We start from the raw sequence: 12,500 nt of genomic DNA, 5'->3' as shown, positions 1-12,500 counted from the left end.
TGGTGATGGTCTGAATGACGAGAGCCCATCTGAAGTCGACGTTCCAGATGTGCTCGAGTCTGAGGCTGGGGTGGATGCAGGTGTCACGGTAAGTTGGGTAGGGTTTGGTAGTGCTGGACTTGACACTTCTGAAGGAGATACAGATAGGGCAGTGGCATTATCGTCTTCACCTTCAAGGTCCTCCTGGATGAGAAGCATATCTATATAGTCCATGCTGCCCACCCCCTTTGTAATGCTATTATAGGAAGTTTTTTTTTTTTGCCAACTCTTCATCCTGGCAGGGTTTGGATAAACTCCTGTGAGGCTAAAAATTAGTCCAATAATTTGTTAGCATAGCTGGATAAGTCCTTTTTATCAAATTATTTCGCAGTCTAATAAAAATGCAAATTGCACAGATAGATTTGTCGGAATTGTACAGGTTGGAAATATGTAGAAGCTTGACACGTAGATTTACGGGTGTAATTAACAAGAAAGTAACTGGTGAAATGGGGACTTCTCTAAGATAAGCTTACACGCCTTATAACAAGAAACTCAGAACAGACACTAAAGGAAAAGACAGTTTGCTTTTTGTGCCATGGACAACGAATTGTAGTACAGTATTTGTACCTTCACTCGTCGATTTTCCATGTCCCGTTCTTGCTCCTCCGTAAGTCCATTATCTGGTTGTCCTGGCGGTCCTTGCACGAATCCCCATCCTTGGGATGCCACGGTTGCAGCCTTCATATATATGATAAAATAAGAAATTGCAAACTGTAACGCACTTCCTAGTAGCCAAATTTATACTTCAAGCGAGCTTTGTTTCGCTTCCTCTCTGTTCTTGCACGGCTTTCGCCGACTGCACGAACAGGCCTCTCCGGATTAGCAACCGGCTGTTTTGCTCGGACATTTAGTCCTTTTTCTTCCTGCTTTCGCATAGCAAGACTTAGTGCTCGTACACTGGAAAGAGTTAGGTACGTTATCCTGCGCAAACAGGAAGGAAATAATGTTGACTACATTTCGCACAATCAAGTGGAATAAACTGTGGTATTAGAAATCCAGGAAGAGTACAATGCGATTCGCTGACGACAAAAGCAGAAAGAAACGTTGTGCCTAAATTAAAAAATGGATACATAACCGCAACAGAGCTACCTTGTTCCGAAGAAAGGCTCATTTCTGCAAAACGTTCAAACGGAATTAAAGAATCCCGATAAAGACTTCACAACGCGAGTCGCCTTTTTCACGTGCACTCATACAAACATGGCCTTGTTTGCATCATTTGCATCTGTGATTGAATTGCAAGCATGCACAGTAGCCGTTACAGCCCCTTTAAGAGCAGATTGAACTAACGAAGGAGTAGAGCAAATTCGGAAGCAACGATAAGTGAGAGTGCGGATGAGATTGATCTTATATTTGCGAGGAGTGGAATGAGTCCCATTTGGTGTAGAGACCAGTGAATGATTTTTTCGTTAGATGTAAATGCTGAAGGCGTTATGAGGGCAACGTTTGACGATAGTAAATTTTATGTTGCTGTGGCAAGTGTTGAGGTGTTGTAGAAATTTGGATGCAGAAATGACGTCGTCAAACAAGGCAAAGTTGTCATCGACATATCTAAACTAAACAGAAGGTCGATTACTATGAGTCATAACGGACTTATATATATAGGACCGGACCTTGTCTTTTGAGGGAACTAGAGACAAATTGTTTCTTTGAATCACTCATTTCCCGTAAATAAGGGAATCTTATGGAAATCCTAAAACTGGCATTTGCGACATTGGAAGCGACACTGAAAGCGTCATACGAGAAACAATAGCGAATTCAAAACAATAAGTTGGAAGTACAAGGAAAGGTTACGTTTATACAAACGTTGGCCGTGTAGCACTTATATTTTAAACAGAGTTAACTGAATAGAGTGTAATGTGTGCTTGATTTCTATCCCATATGAACCATGTTAGCGTTAGCCCTACTGAAGGAAATGGGCCCACACAAGGACAGAGAAAAACTCTGACCAGGGTGGGAATTGAACCCACGACCTTCGGGTTATATCTCCGCCGCTCTACCGAGTGAGCTACAAGGAGGTTTCTCTTGCAGTCCTCCACCTGTCGTCCTTATGAGATCCTCCACCTAAACGTTCTCCCATAGTATTTCTTCTTCCTCTTTAGTCAGGCTTTGGGCTTTGTTTGTTCTTTTCTCAATTCCGAGTACGCGAAGCTTTCTTGCCTTTCCCTCTAAGGCGTTTTACTTGTAAGACTTCTTGACGGCGGGAACTGTATCTCAATAGCGATCTTAAGCCGCTTGCATGACCTTCGGAGAGTCTGGATTGTACCATTTACCTACGGTTTTCCTTCCTCAGCTCGGCAAAAATTTGGGAACTAGTATGAACGCTTCGTTCAGCTGTGGTACTTCGTAGGCCAGTTCCAGTTTCTCACCCGATTCAGTTTCCTCTTGGTTTCGCCCACAGACCAGTACTCTGTACTTGTTCTCGTGTTTTTGTTTTCAGTCCTGTTCTTCAGGTTTTCAATAAACTGTTCTTCGGCTTCAACAAAGTGGAAGCCCTTGTTACAAATTAATTGGCGACAATTCTCCAGAGTAACGCTTCGTTAATCAGGATCAAGAAATCATGCCATCTTGATAAGCAAAGGTGCCCTGGTGATTAAGAAACTAGACACTCCATGAGTGTATACTGGGTTGCTTGTGGTACGTGCTGCACAAAATTAAAGACACTGAGTTGAGTGGTATTGAACTGCAGCGTTACAGCTATTTTTTTCAAGTGGGGGTCATTAAGACCATTTGAGGGGTCACCCAGACGTCGTGCCAGCAGAGACCCTTTGGATCTCACGTTCACAGGTTAAAAAATTTGTAATGTCCTGTCCCATTTTCAGAGTAAAACAACATACTTTTTAGCAAAGATACTTCCGTCTTTGGTTTTATAATTTGGCTGTAATATTTAACTGAATATGTGGATTTTATCTGTCGGGTCTGGAAGTCTTCTTCGTTGCGTTCCTGAGAAACATATCTATTTTGACTTCGGGGTGAACTATTTACATAATCATGAAGTTGAGCGGCCATGTAATTGAAAATCTAAACATCTATGAGATACAAAAACAGACTTGCGAATGGTTAATAGATGTGACGTTTTTTACTATCTGAATGTTTTTGGATCAAATTAAAGCGATATATTGTTGAAAAATCTTCGTGTTAAAGGAGCTATGTCACGCAAATGATGTATAAATTTCATGACACTCAAAATTCGCAAAAAGCATGAGTATAATGTAAACAATCTTCGCACTGGTAAGTCGTAGCAATAAATTCGATTAACCAGGTACTTAAAAAAAAATATTGTTGGCTTCCCAAATAAACTTCATTTTACACTATAATGACAAAAGATATCTTTTTCTGACGTTAAAAACTTGGCTACCTATTAATCATTTGCCAGAAAGAAAAAAATCCTCGCGTATCACATTTCAACGCACGTATGAAAATTTGTTAAGCTCGAATATTACACAAAGGCCGAAATTTTTCACAAAAACCTTTTCCAGCGAAACATACTCAACAAAATAAATTTCAGGAGCTTTTTTCAAATAATTATTGGCTGTCACATTTCCAATTATTTTTTTACCTGAAGACTGTTTAGAGTTGAGCACAAAATAAATATAACAAGAATTAGTGAAATTTCCAAATGTTCAGAGTTGAGTACAAACAAGTACAAATAGCCAGACAACAGAGATCACAGATCCACTTAAGGTGTTCAATTCCTTCTCTGTCTTTGTTAAACCCATAACTTACCAGGGAAGTTCCATTTGGTTTCCGTGTTGTACATATCGCCAGACTTGGTAAAATATGAGAAACACAGCTTACTTTGATAACGGTACGACGGGCGAAAGATTGAAGTCCATCACTCGTCGCTTTTAAGATTCCAGATATTTATTTTTCACCGTTTGTCTTGTTTATCCAATTGACGTTCCATTCTAGAGCTCCATAAAGTTATATTTTGTTTAAAGATCCACCAAAATTTGCTTAAAAAATGAACCATATTTCAGCCCAGCACCTAAGAGCTACTACGAGGGGAATTTTTCTACACTTCCAATCATTAAGTTATTTGCAGGTTCTGTCAGTTGCCGCCACCTTGAGTGACTCAAACAATCTCCCATGTGCTCCGTAATTTGTAGAACACCTGCGCTGACAAAGATAAACCCGAGACTTACCAAGCCTTATCAAGTATAAAGTATTTTTAATTTCTCCTGTTTTGCGTTTTATGGCGTTTTCCAGCAACATTAATCGAACAAGTGGAAACAACGGATTTTTTTTTTGTTTACACGACGTAATAAAGGTAAATTAAGCACCTTGAAAAAGATTTAAGACATCCTTTTCGTGTCGAATAAGTGAGCATTACTTCAAATAAAGATTTCCTGGCTTTGCATTTCCAACATCGGCCTCTCACGAAAATAACTTTAATAGTAATCAATGGAAACAACGAATAACGTATGGTTTTATAGGACGAGTTGATAAACGTAAATTAAGTGCCGTACCAAAGCTTTGAGCTGACGTTTCGAGGGTAACCCTATTCATGTTTAGAAACAGACCTTTCATGAATTTTTCTTTTATGTCGGTTAAGTATCTATTCATTCAAATGAAGATTTCTTGACTTTCTTTTTACAACATCGACCTCTAGTGAAAGTAACTTTAACAGAGGGCTAACTGTCTTGTAGCGTTTTTTAAGCATCATTTATCGACCTATTGAAAACAACGAAAATATGGTTCTATATGACAAGACTACAAACTTTAAGAAAAATTAACTGCCTCCGTAAGAAAGCCTTGAGCTACCTTACGTTTGACCCTAACTCCATTATTTAAAACAACCTTTCATTTTCATGTCGATTAAGTATCCATTAGTTGAAGTAAAGATTTCCTGGCTTTCCTTTTCCAACAGCGGCCTCTTGCGACAGTACAACTGTAACGTTAAGCAGTTAACAAAGACATCAGACTCTAATCTTTACTTTTGTGACATCATAATGTTCACTGATTAACTGTGAAATATGTGACAAAAATCAATCCAAAAAACATTTGCTCACGATGCTAAGGTGGCAAAGAAGGCAATAAATAAGCAACACATCCGCTGAAAGAAATCATTTTTTTCTTTTCTTTGTATCGTAACATGGCAAACCTCACTGTTTCGAACTTGACAAACGTTACAATGAAAGGCGAAGCAAAATATGTCTTCAGCGTGATTATTCTTTGCTTAACCATCATCATTAACGTTATCGCTTGTCCATTCACAATTGGATTGAACGTATTGGTGATAATGGCGATAAAAAGAAGACCGAGGCTTCAGAACAACTCGAACATCATGTTGGCGTGTTTAGCCGTCACTGATGTGTTAACAGGTCTCACCACGCAGCCTTCGTATGTACTGTGGCAGACACTCTTCCTTCTTGGAAACGACACCGCTGCTGTCTTCTCTACAATTAGCGGGCTTAGCATTAACGTGCTGACGTATTCGTCGGCTCTTCATCTTATGATGGTTGTTGGCGAGAAACTGATAGCAATCAAATATCCGTTTTGGTATCCCTACATAGTGACAACACGAAACATTAAGATGGGTGTCGTTTTTTGCTGGGCATATGGCAGTTCTTTTGGAATACCTATTCGCCTGATGGACGACGGAAGGAGCACTCTGTATTATATTTCTGCCTCACATATCTTGTTTGCTTGTATTTTTTTTGTTTGTTGTTCTTACATAATCCTTTTCTTTAAAACCCGTCGGCACCAAAAGATGATTAAGGCTCAGCAGCTACCGCAAGAACAAGTAGAAACATTCCTTAAGGAGAATAAAGCATTGAAGACAACAGTATTAGTGGTCGGTGCTCTTGGACTGTGTTTGTTTCCAGCATTTGTCTACCTTGTTCTGTTAGCTGGTAGATTTGTACCGAGAATAGATTCAATAACCATAATTTCACGCACTCTTTTGATGATAAACTCTATTCTTAATCCACTGATTTATTGCTGGCGACAGGAAGAAATAAGAAAGTTTGTATTTAGAACTTTAGTGCAAGTCTCAGGAAATGAAATTGGCTGATACTGTGTTTTTATGTCATCGATATCTCTACAGTCTGTAACTGAGATACTTATGTTTTTTTTTCTTATTGGTTCTTTTAACCATAGTTTAAACGGTACTTTTTCCTGCTCCCATTTCTTCTAAAAGCAACTAACGTAACTTAAGTCACCTTTAGAGGAATGTACTTTTTCAAAGATGAGTTGGGGATACTATGATTCTCTGAAATATATTATTCATATTTACCATCCATGATGATGATGATGACAGCATTTATTTTCAAACTTTTTTATCGGATCGCTGTAAACTTAAAATCCATAAAGCCATAGCGGTATTAAATATAGCTAATCATTTGAAAACGTTTTGTGAAAAAAAAAATGTTATTTTGCATCTGTGCATGGGAGTACAATCGAGGTGTAAAGAGCAAACATCTGAAACTGTTTAATCATATCGAACTTTAATGCTACGTAGTAATGTTTAGCGTAGTAATGTTTCCCTCCGGGCCAGTCATTAAATGTTTATTGTTGTGAAAACAATTGCATGCTTAAGGCCAAGGGAAATTCAAAATTTCCGATTGTTGCACTAGCGGGGAATTTGAATCTTCGGAAAAAGCAAGGCTTTGACAAATTTCCCATAGGGGCGGGTGACAGTGACAGTGACATTTCACTTGGTATTTTCTACGTCCATCAACAACAGATCGAACAGCCAAAACGTCTGATTCTTCGTAATACTAGTACTTAGACATGCTTTCGTCATTATGGAGATCTTACTTAGACAAAACGTACTGTGTGTTGTCCCTTGTGTGGGCCCATTTCCATCAGTAGGGCTAATGCTCACATGGTTCATATGGGGTAGAAACTTAGCATTTCACATTACACTCTAATCAGTCAAGTCTGTTCAAACATAAGTGCTACACGGCCAGCGTTTGTACTTGTACATGTTCATTGCCGTGACTTTAACATCTTCAGTTCGCACAGCCTGCTCCCGTGTGACCTTGTAGCTCAGTCGGTAGAGCAGCTGACCTGGGCTCAATTCCCACCCAGGTCAGAGTTTATCTTCTGTCCTTGTGTGGGTCCATTTCAATAAGTAGGGCTAACACTCACATGGTTCATATGGGGTAGAAACTTAGCACTTCACATTACCCTCCAATCAGTTTACTGTAAACTTAAGGCTTCTCAAACTACACGTAACCAAACGAGATCGCCGCTAGCGTCCAAATTATCTTGCGACGACAAAAGCAATGCTAATAGGTCGACGTTCTTTATTGACCATCCTTTTAGATATGCAAATTGCGATATAGGGAAATATCATATTAGGTCACTTCATCAACTTTCTACGCCGAAGGGAGAAAATACTCTGGGCTGGGACAATCTTTTTAACCAGTAGTTTCGCGTCGTTGGTTTCGTGAACACCTCAATTGCGGTCACCTCGACGTAGACAAAATATGGACCCCAGGTCCATGGACCACCCCTGTGGACCCGGTCCATGGACGTCTTCAGTGGACCCGGTCCATGGACTACCCCAACCCTCATTTTGCAAAGTTGCTTGTAGAAAAATCTTTAGACGAAAGAGGGCGGTGATCCTCACACTCATCTGGACAATTTAAGCAATTGTCTTTTTATAGAAATTCAGGTGGCTTCAACGGGATTCGATCCCATGACCTCTGCGATACGGCACAATGCTCTACCAACTGAGAATTGAAGCCACTGAGTTGGGAGCAGGTCAAGTTTTCGGGCTCATTTGTTCTGGTGAATGACTTTATGAATGAAATGAACTTATATTTGAAAAGCGGGTTAAAGACGAATCCCTTTGGAGCCACCAAATAGCTGGTATAAGTGTCTGTAAAACAAGCAATTGCTTAAATATCAGTAACCCAAATGAAAGAACGACAGCCCTATATTCCCACTAATAAGACTCCTGCGGAGCCCGATGACCAATCACAAGAAACTAAATTGACGTCATAGCGTCACCTAACCAGAACTGTCTTTAAATTTTTGCAGAAAAGGTAGTCTAAACATAGATCGTACGTGGGCTCCTGGTCTATAAGAATACTGTGGCATAGGCTTAGTATGGGAGTTGTTCGCTCCTAGTCAAGGACTCCCTCATAAATTTTCTACATAAGTGCGAGTCTCATTTCTCCCTTTCGTCTGAAGATTTTTCTGCTTGCAAAATGTAATCAACTTACAAAATGAGGGGTGGTCCACAGGGGTGTTCCATGGACCGAGACCACGAAGGGTCCATGGACCGGGGTCCACAAGGGTGGTCCATGGACCTGGGGTCCATATTTTATATACGTCCTTGTCACCTTTTGTCAATTGCCGTACACACAACCATTAGGGTGACTTGACTTGAACGATTGCCCTTATTAAAACCCTGCCGGTGTCTTCAATGTTTGCCCTAAAGAGTGCTGTATTCTCTTCAGCAAAATTAAAGAATCCCATTTATGTTCCTTCATTATTATGTTTTCATCAAAGATGAGGCTCATCATAACAAAACAAACGAGAAAACTGGGGACGCGACAAAACCGAGGGTTTCTTTCTGGCTTGTTTTGACTTGCTTTCGTTGTCTTCTTTCGGTTTTTTCACGCTTCATATCGACCTTGTGTTACGGTAACTAATTACTGGAAGAAAGATAATAACCTCGCTGCTTCCACGAAATGGAATTTATTGTAATTGTAAACAACGGGAGATATCTTAGTTCGACCTAACGACTACTCTTAGTACAATCTCATTACAATTTATTCAATACTTTTCTACGCTTATCTCACCACAGGCAAAGTACTGTCCTCTCTTTAACGAAAACTCCTGAAGACTTCTTTCACAGTATCGCGCTCCACGGAAACCAACTGTTAACTTGATAGCAGAATGCCAGAATCACACACGAACGGAAACATCCTTTCACTTGAAACAACACATTGCGTGACATCGACCTTCGCCACCTTTCCAGATAATTCCGATCCCTGTAACACTTGATTCAATTTATTCCACGATTATTCAAAAATGTACAGAACCCATGATCAAGCCGTCCTACTCACATTTATCTTTTGGGTACGCCTGAATAAACAACAACTGACTTAGAAAATTTCCACCCGTCACTCTTCACATGCAGCTAACTGATCACGCCAGAAATTTCCGATGATAATTACATCATCATCGTAGAATCTGGGTGCCTATTAATGCCGATAACAGAAAAAAAACTAGACGCTGGATGAGCGTAAACTGGGTTGCCCGTGGTACGTGTTTCTCAAAAACAGAAGGGTCTGAGTTGGGTGGTATTGAACTGCAGCGTTCTAGGAAATTTTTTCAAGTTAAGGGTCATTAAGACCATTTAAGGGGTCACCCAGAAGTCATACCAGCAGAAGCCCTTTGTCTCACATGTTCATCGGACGAAACAGATCTTTTTCTGAGGTTAAAAACCTGGCTCATGTACAAGCCTATTAATCATTTGTCAGAAAGAAAAAATTCCTGTCATCTTTAGAAAAAATAGGCACGCATTGCGTACGTGTGGTAGAGTAGTAACTCAGCGCTTTATTCCATATTGTGAACTGAGCTTTGTTTTGTCTTCCCGGATATTCACGTTCAATATGTAGCTCTAATAGTTAACAACTATTCACCGAAGTGGAGGTGGATAGTGGTGGATATTTACCGAGCCGCGAAGCACAAATAGCACAAAAAGATGATTTTAACTCATTTATTCCTGCAAAGATTACAACATTTTCGGGCCCAAATTCCGCGCGAATTGCTCGTAGGTGAATAGCAAAGGATATCAGCGCGCGTGTTCAACGCTATCCACTGTTTTACTCACTTACTTACTTACTTAGGCCCTGAGCCCCTGGAGGGGCATAGGCCATCCACAACAGCCCGCCAGCGTCCGCGGTCCTGGGCGATTCGCTCCAACTCTCTCCAGGAGCAGCCGGTCTGCTTGGCGTCCGCCTCCAGGTCTCTTCTCCAGATGTTCTTTGGTCGGCCTCTCTTTCTCTTCCCCTGAGGCTTCCAGGTCAGGGCCTGGCGTGTGATGTTTGTCAGTGGTTTCCTCAGGGTGTGCCCTATCCATCGCCATCTTCTTCTTCTGATCTCTTCTTCTACTGGCACTTGGTTGGTTCTTTCTCAGAGATCTGAGTTGCTGATGGTATTTGGCCAGTGGATCTTCAGTATTCGTGTTGATGAAAGTCTGAATTTTTTTGATGGTGATCTTGGTTGTTCGCCATGTTTCTGCTCCATACAGTAGAACTGACTTGATGTTGGAATTGAACAGGCGGATTTTGGTGCGAGATGTTATGAAGTTGGATCGCCAGTTGTTCTTCAGGGCTAGGAACGATGCTCTTGCCTTTCCGATGCGGGTCTTAACATCTGCATCTGTTCCTCCTTGTTGGTTTATCACGCTCCCAAGATAGGTGAAGGTCTCGACCTCTTCCAGGTTGTTGTCTCCCAACTTCACTGCCTCTCTGCTGGAGGCGTTGATTTTCAGAATCTTGGTCTTGTTGGGGTGGATTTGGAGGCCGACTTGAGAGGCGTGGGAGGCTAGGCTTGTAGTCTTGTTCTGCATCTGTTGCTGATTGTGGGAGAGCAGAGCGAGGTCGTCGGCAAAATCAAGGTCGTCCAACTGAGTCCAGAGGGTCCACTGGATGCCGTCTTTTTGTCCATCCGTCTTCTGCCTCATCACCCAGTCGATAGCGAGGAGGAACAGGAACGGCGACCGAAGGTATCCCTGACGAACGCCGGTCCTTACATCGAAACAACGCGTCAACTGTCCTCCGTGTACGACCTGACAAGCCATTCCCTCATACGACTCCTTGATGATTCTCGTCAATTTTGCTGGGATCCAGTAGTGTCGGAGGAGTTGCCACGGGGTGTCACGGTGTAGAATGTCAAAAGCCTTGAGGAAATCCACGAAGTTGTCGTACAACGAGGAATTCCACTCCAGGGACTGCTAGACTATGATGAGAAGCGTGGCATTTTGGTCGGTACAGGATCTGTCCCGCCTGAAGCCCGCCTGGTGGTCCCGGAGCCTGACATCCACTGCATCCCTCATCCTCTCCAACACAATCCGGTTGAACACCTTCCCCGGCACTGACAGGAGTGGGATGCCTCTGTAGTTTTCACAGCTGCTGAGGTCTCCTTTCTTGGGCAGCTTGATGATGTGTCCGTCTTTCCAATTTGTTGGTACTTCTTCCTGTTCCCAGATCTTCTGAAAGAGCGGTAGTAGCATGTCGGCTGTTGTCCTTACGACCGTCTTGAGGGCTTCTGCTGGAATTCCATCTGGGCCGGCTGCCTTGCCGTTCTTTATCTTCTTGACGGCGCGGATGATCACTTCTCTTGTTGGTGGATCGCAGTCTATATCAATGTCAATCTCTGCTTTCACTATGTCTGGAGGGTTCTCGGGAGCTGGTCTGTTAAGGAGTTCCTCAAAGTGTTCCGCCCATCTTTCTAGTAGTTGTTCCGAGTCTTTGATGGTCTGTCCTTGCTTGTCTTTGACCGGTCGTTCTGGTCTGCTGTACTTGCCTGCCAGCTTCTTGGTTGTTATGTACAGGTCTTTTATGTTGCCGTGATAGGCTGCTTCTTCTGCTTCTTGTGCCATGCTGTCTATATAATATCTCTTGTCCTTCTTTACACTTCTCTTCACTTCATTGTGAGCTTCTGTGTAGTCTGCTTGGGCTGCCGCTTTGCTAGCTCTTGTACGGCTCTCGTTGACTGCTTCTTTCTTTAATCTTCTTGCTTGGATGTTCTGAAGGGTCTCTACTGAGATCCAGTCCTTGTACTGGTTCTTCTTCGGCCGGAGCACTTCCTGGCATGTTTCTGTCAGTGCGTCTTTCGTTCCTTTCCAAAGGTAGTGGGCATCGGTGTCTTCGGTGGTAAGCTCCTGCAGTACCTGGAATCTATTCCTCAGGGTCACGGTGAAGGCTTCCTGAATCGTCTGGTCTTTCAGTAAGTAGATGTTGTACTTCGCCTTCGCCCTGCCTGCTGCCTGCCTGTCCGTTCTCTTCAGTCTTAACTGAAGTCACGCAGTCAGGAGATGGTGGTCTGATGCTGCGTCTGCACCCCTTCTCCCTCGTACGTCTTTAAGAGAACGTCTGAACATCTTGGTGATACAGAAGTGATCGATCTGGTTTTCTGTGACATGGTCAGGCGATACCCAGGTGGCCTTGTGTATCCTCTTGTGGGCGAAGATGCTGCCTCCGATGACAAGGTCGTTCAGTCCACAGAGGTCAGCGAATCTCTCTCCATTCTCGTTCATTTCACCGATGGCATGTTGTCCCATCACTTCCTCGTAGCCTCTGTTGTCTGATCCCACCTTCGCATTGAAATCCCTCATCAGGATGTTGATGTCTTTGCCCTTCAACTTTGAACTTTTCCAGATTTGCCGGGCAATTCTGGATCCACTGTTTTATTATATACTAATACACGATATTGTTTTGGTATTGTATATCATTGCCGTGTCATGGTAAAAGTCTTTGGTAAATAGCCCCCTGAGA

General features: G+C 42.2%; 1 protein-coding gene across 1 annotated transcript; it reads left to right on the top strand.

The window, feature by feature from the left end:
- The first annotated feature begins 5,131 nt into the window (after window positions 1–5,131).
- Window positions 5,132–6,052, top strand: LOC138054125 (adenosine receptor A2a-like). Its single transcript, XM_068900622.1, has one exon. It carries the CDS (start codon window positions 5,132–5,134, stop codon window positions 6,050–6,052), a length of 921 nt encoding a protein of 306 aa, XP_068756723.1.
- The last annotated feature ends 6,448 nt before the right edge of the window (window positions 6,053–12,500 follow it).

This window comes from Montipora capricornis, chromosome 6 (genome assembly GCF_036669925.1).
Source record: "Montipora capricornis isolate CH-2021 chromosome 6, ASM3666992v2, whole genome shotgun sequence".
Taxonomy (NCBI): Eukaryota; Metazoa; Cnidaria; class Anthozoa; order Scleractinia; family Acroporidae; genus Montipora; species Montipora capricornis.
Note: the sequence above shows the minus strand (reverse complement) of the source record. Positions and strands in the feature narration are given on the sequence as shown.

Coding starts and splice junctions, on each gene's coding strand:
- LOC138054125 (XM_068900622.1), top strand. CDS start 5,132: ATGGCAAACCTCACTGTTTCGAACTTGACAAACGTTACAATGAAAGGC.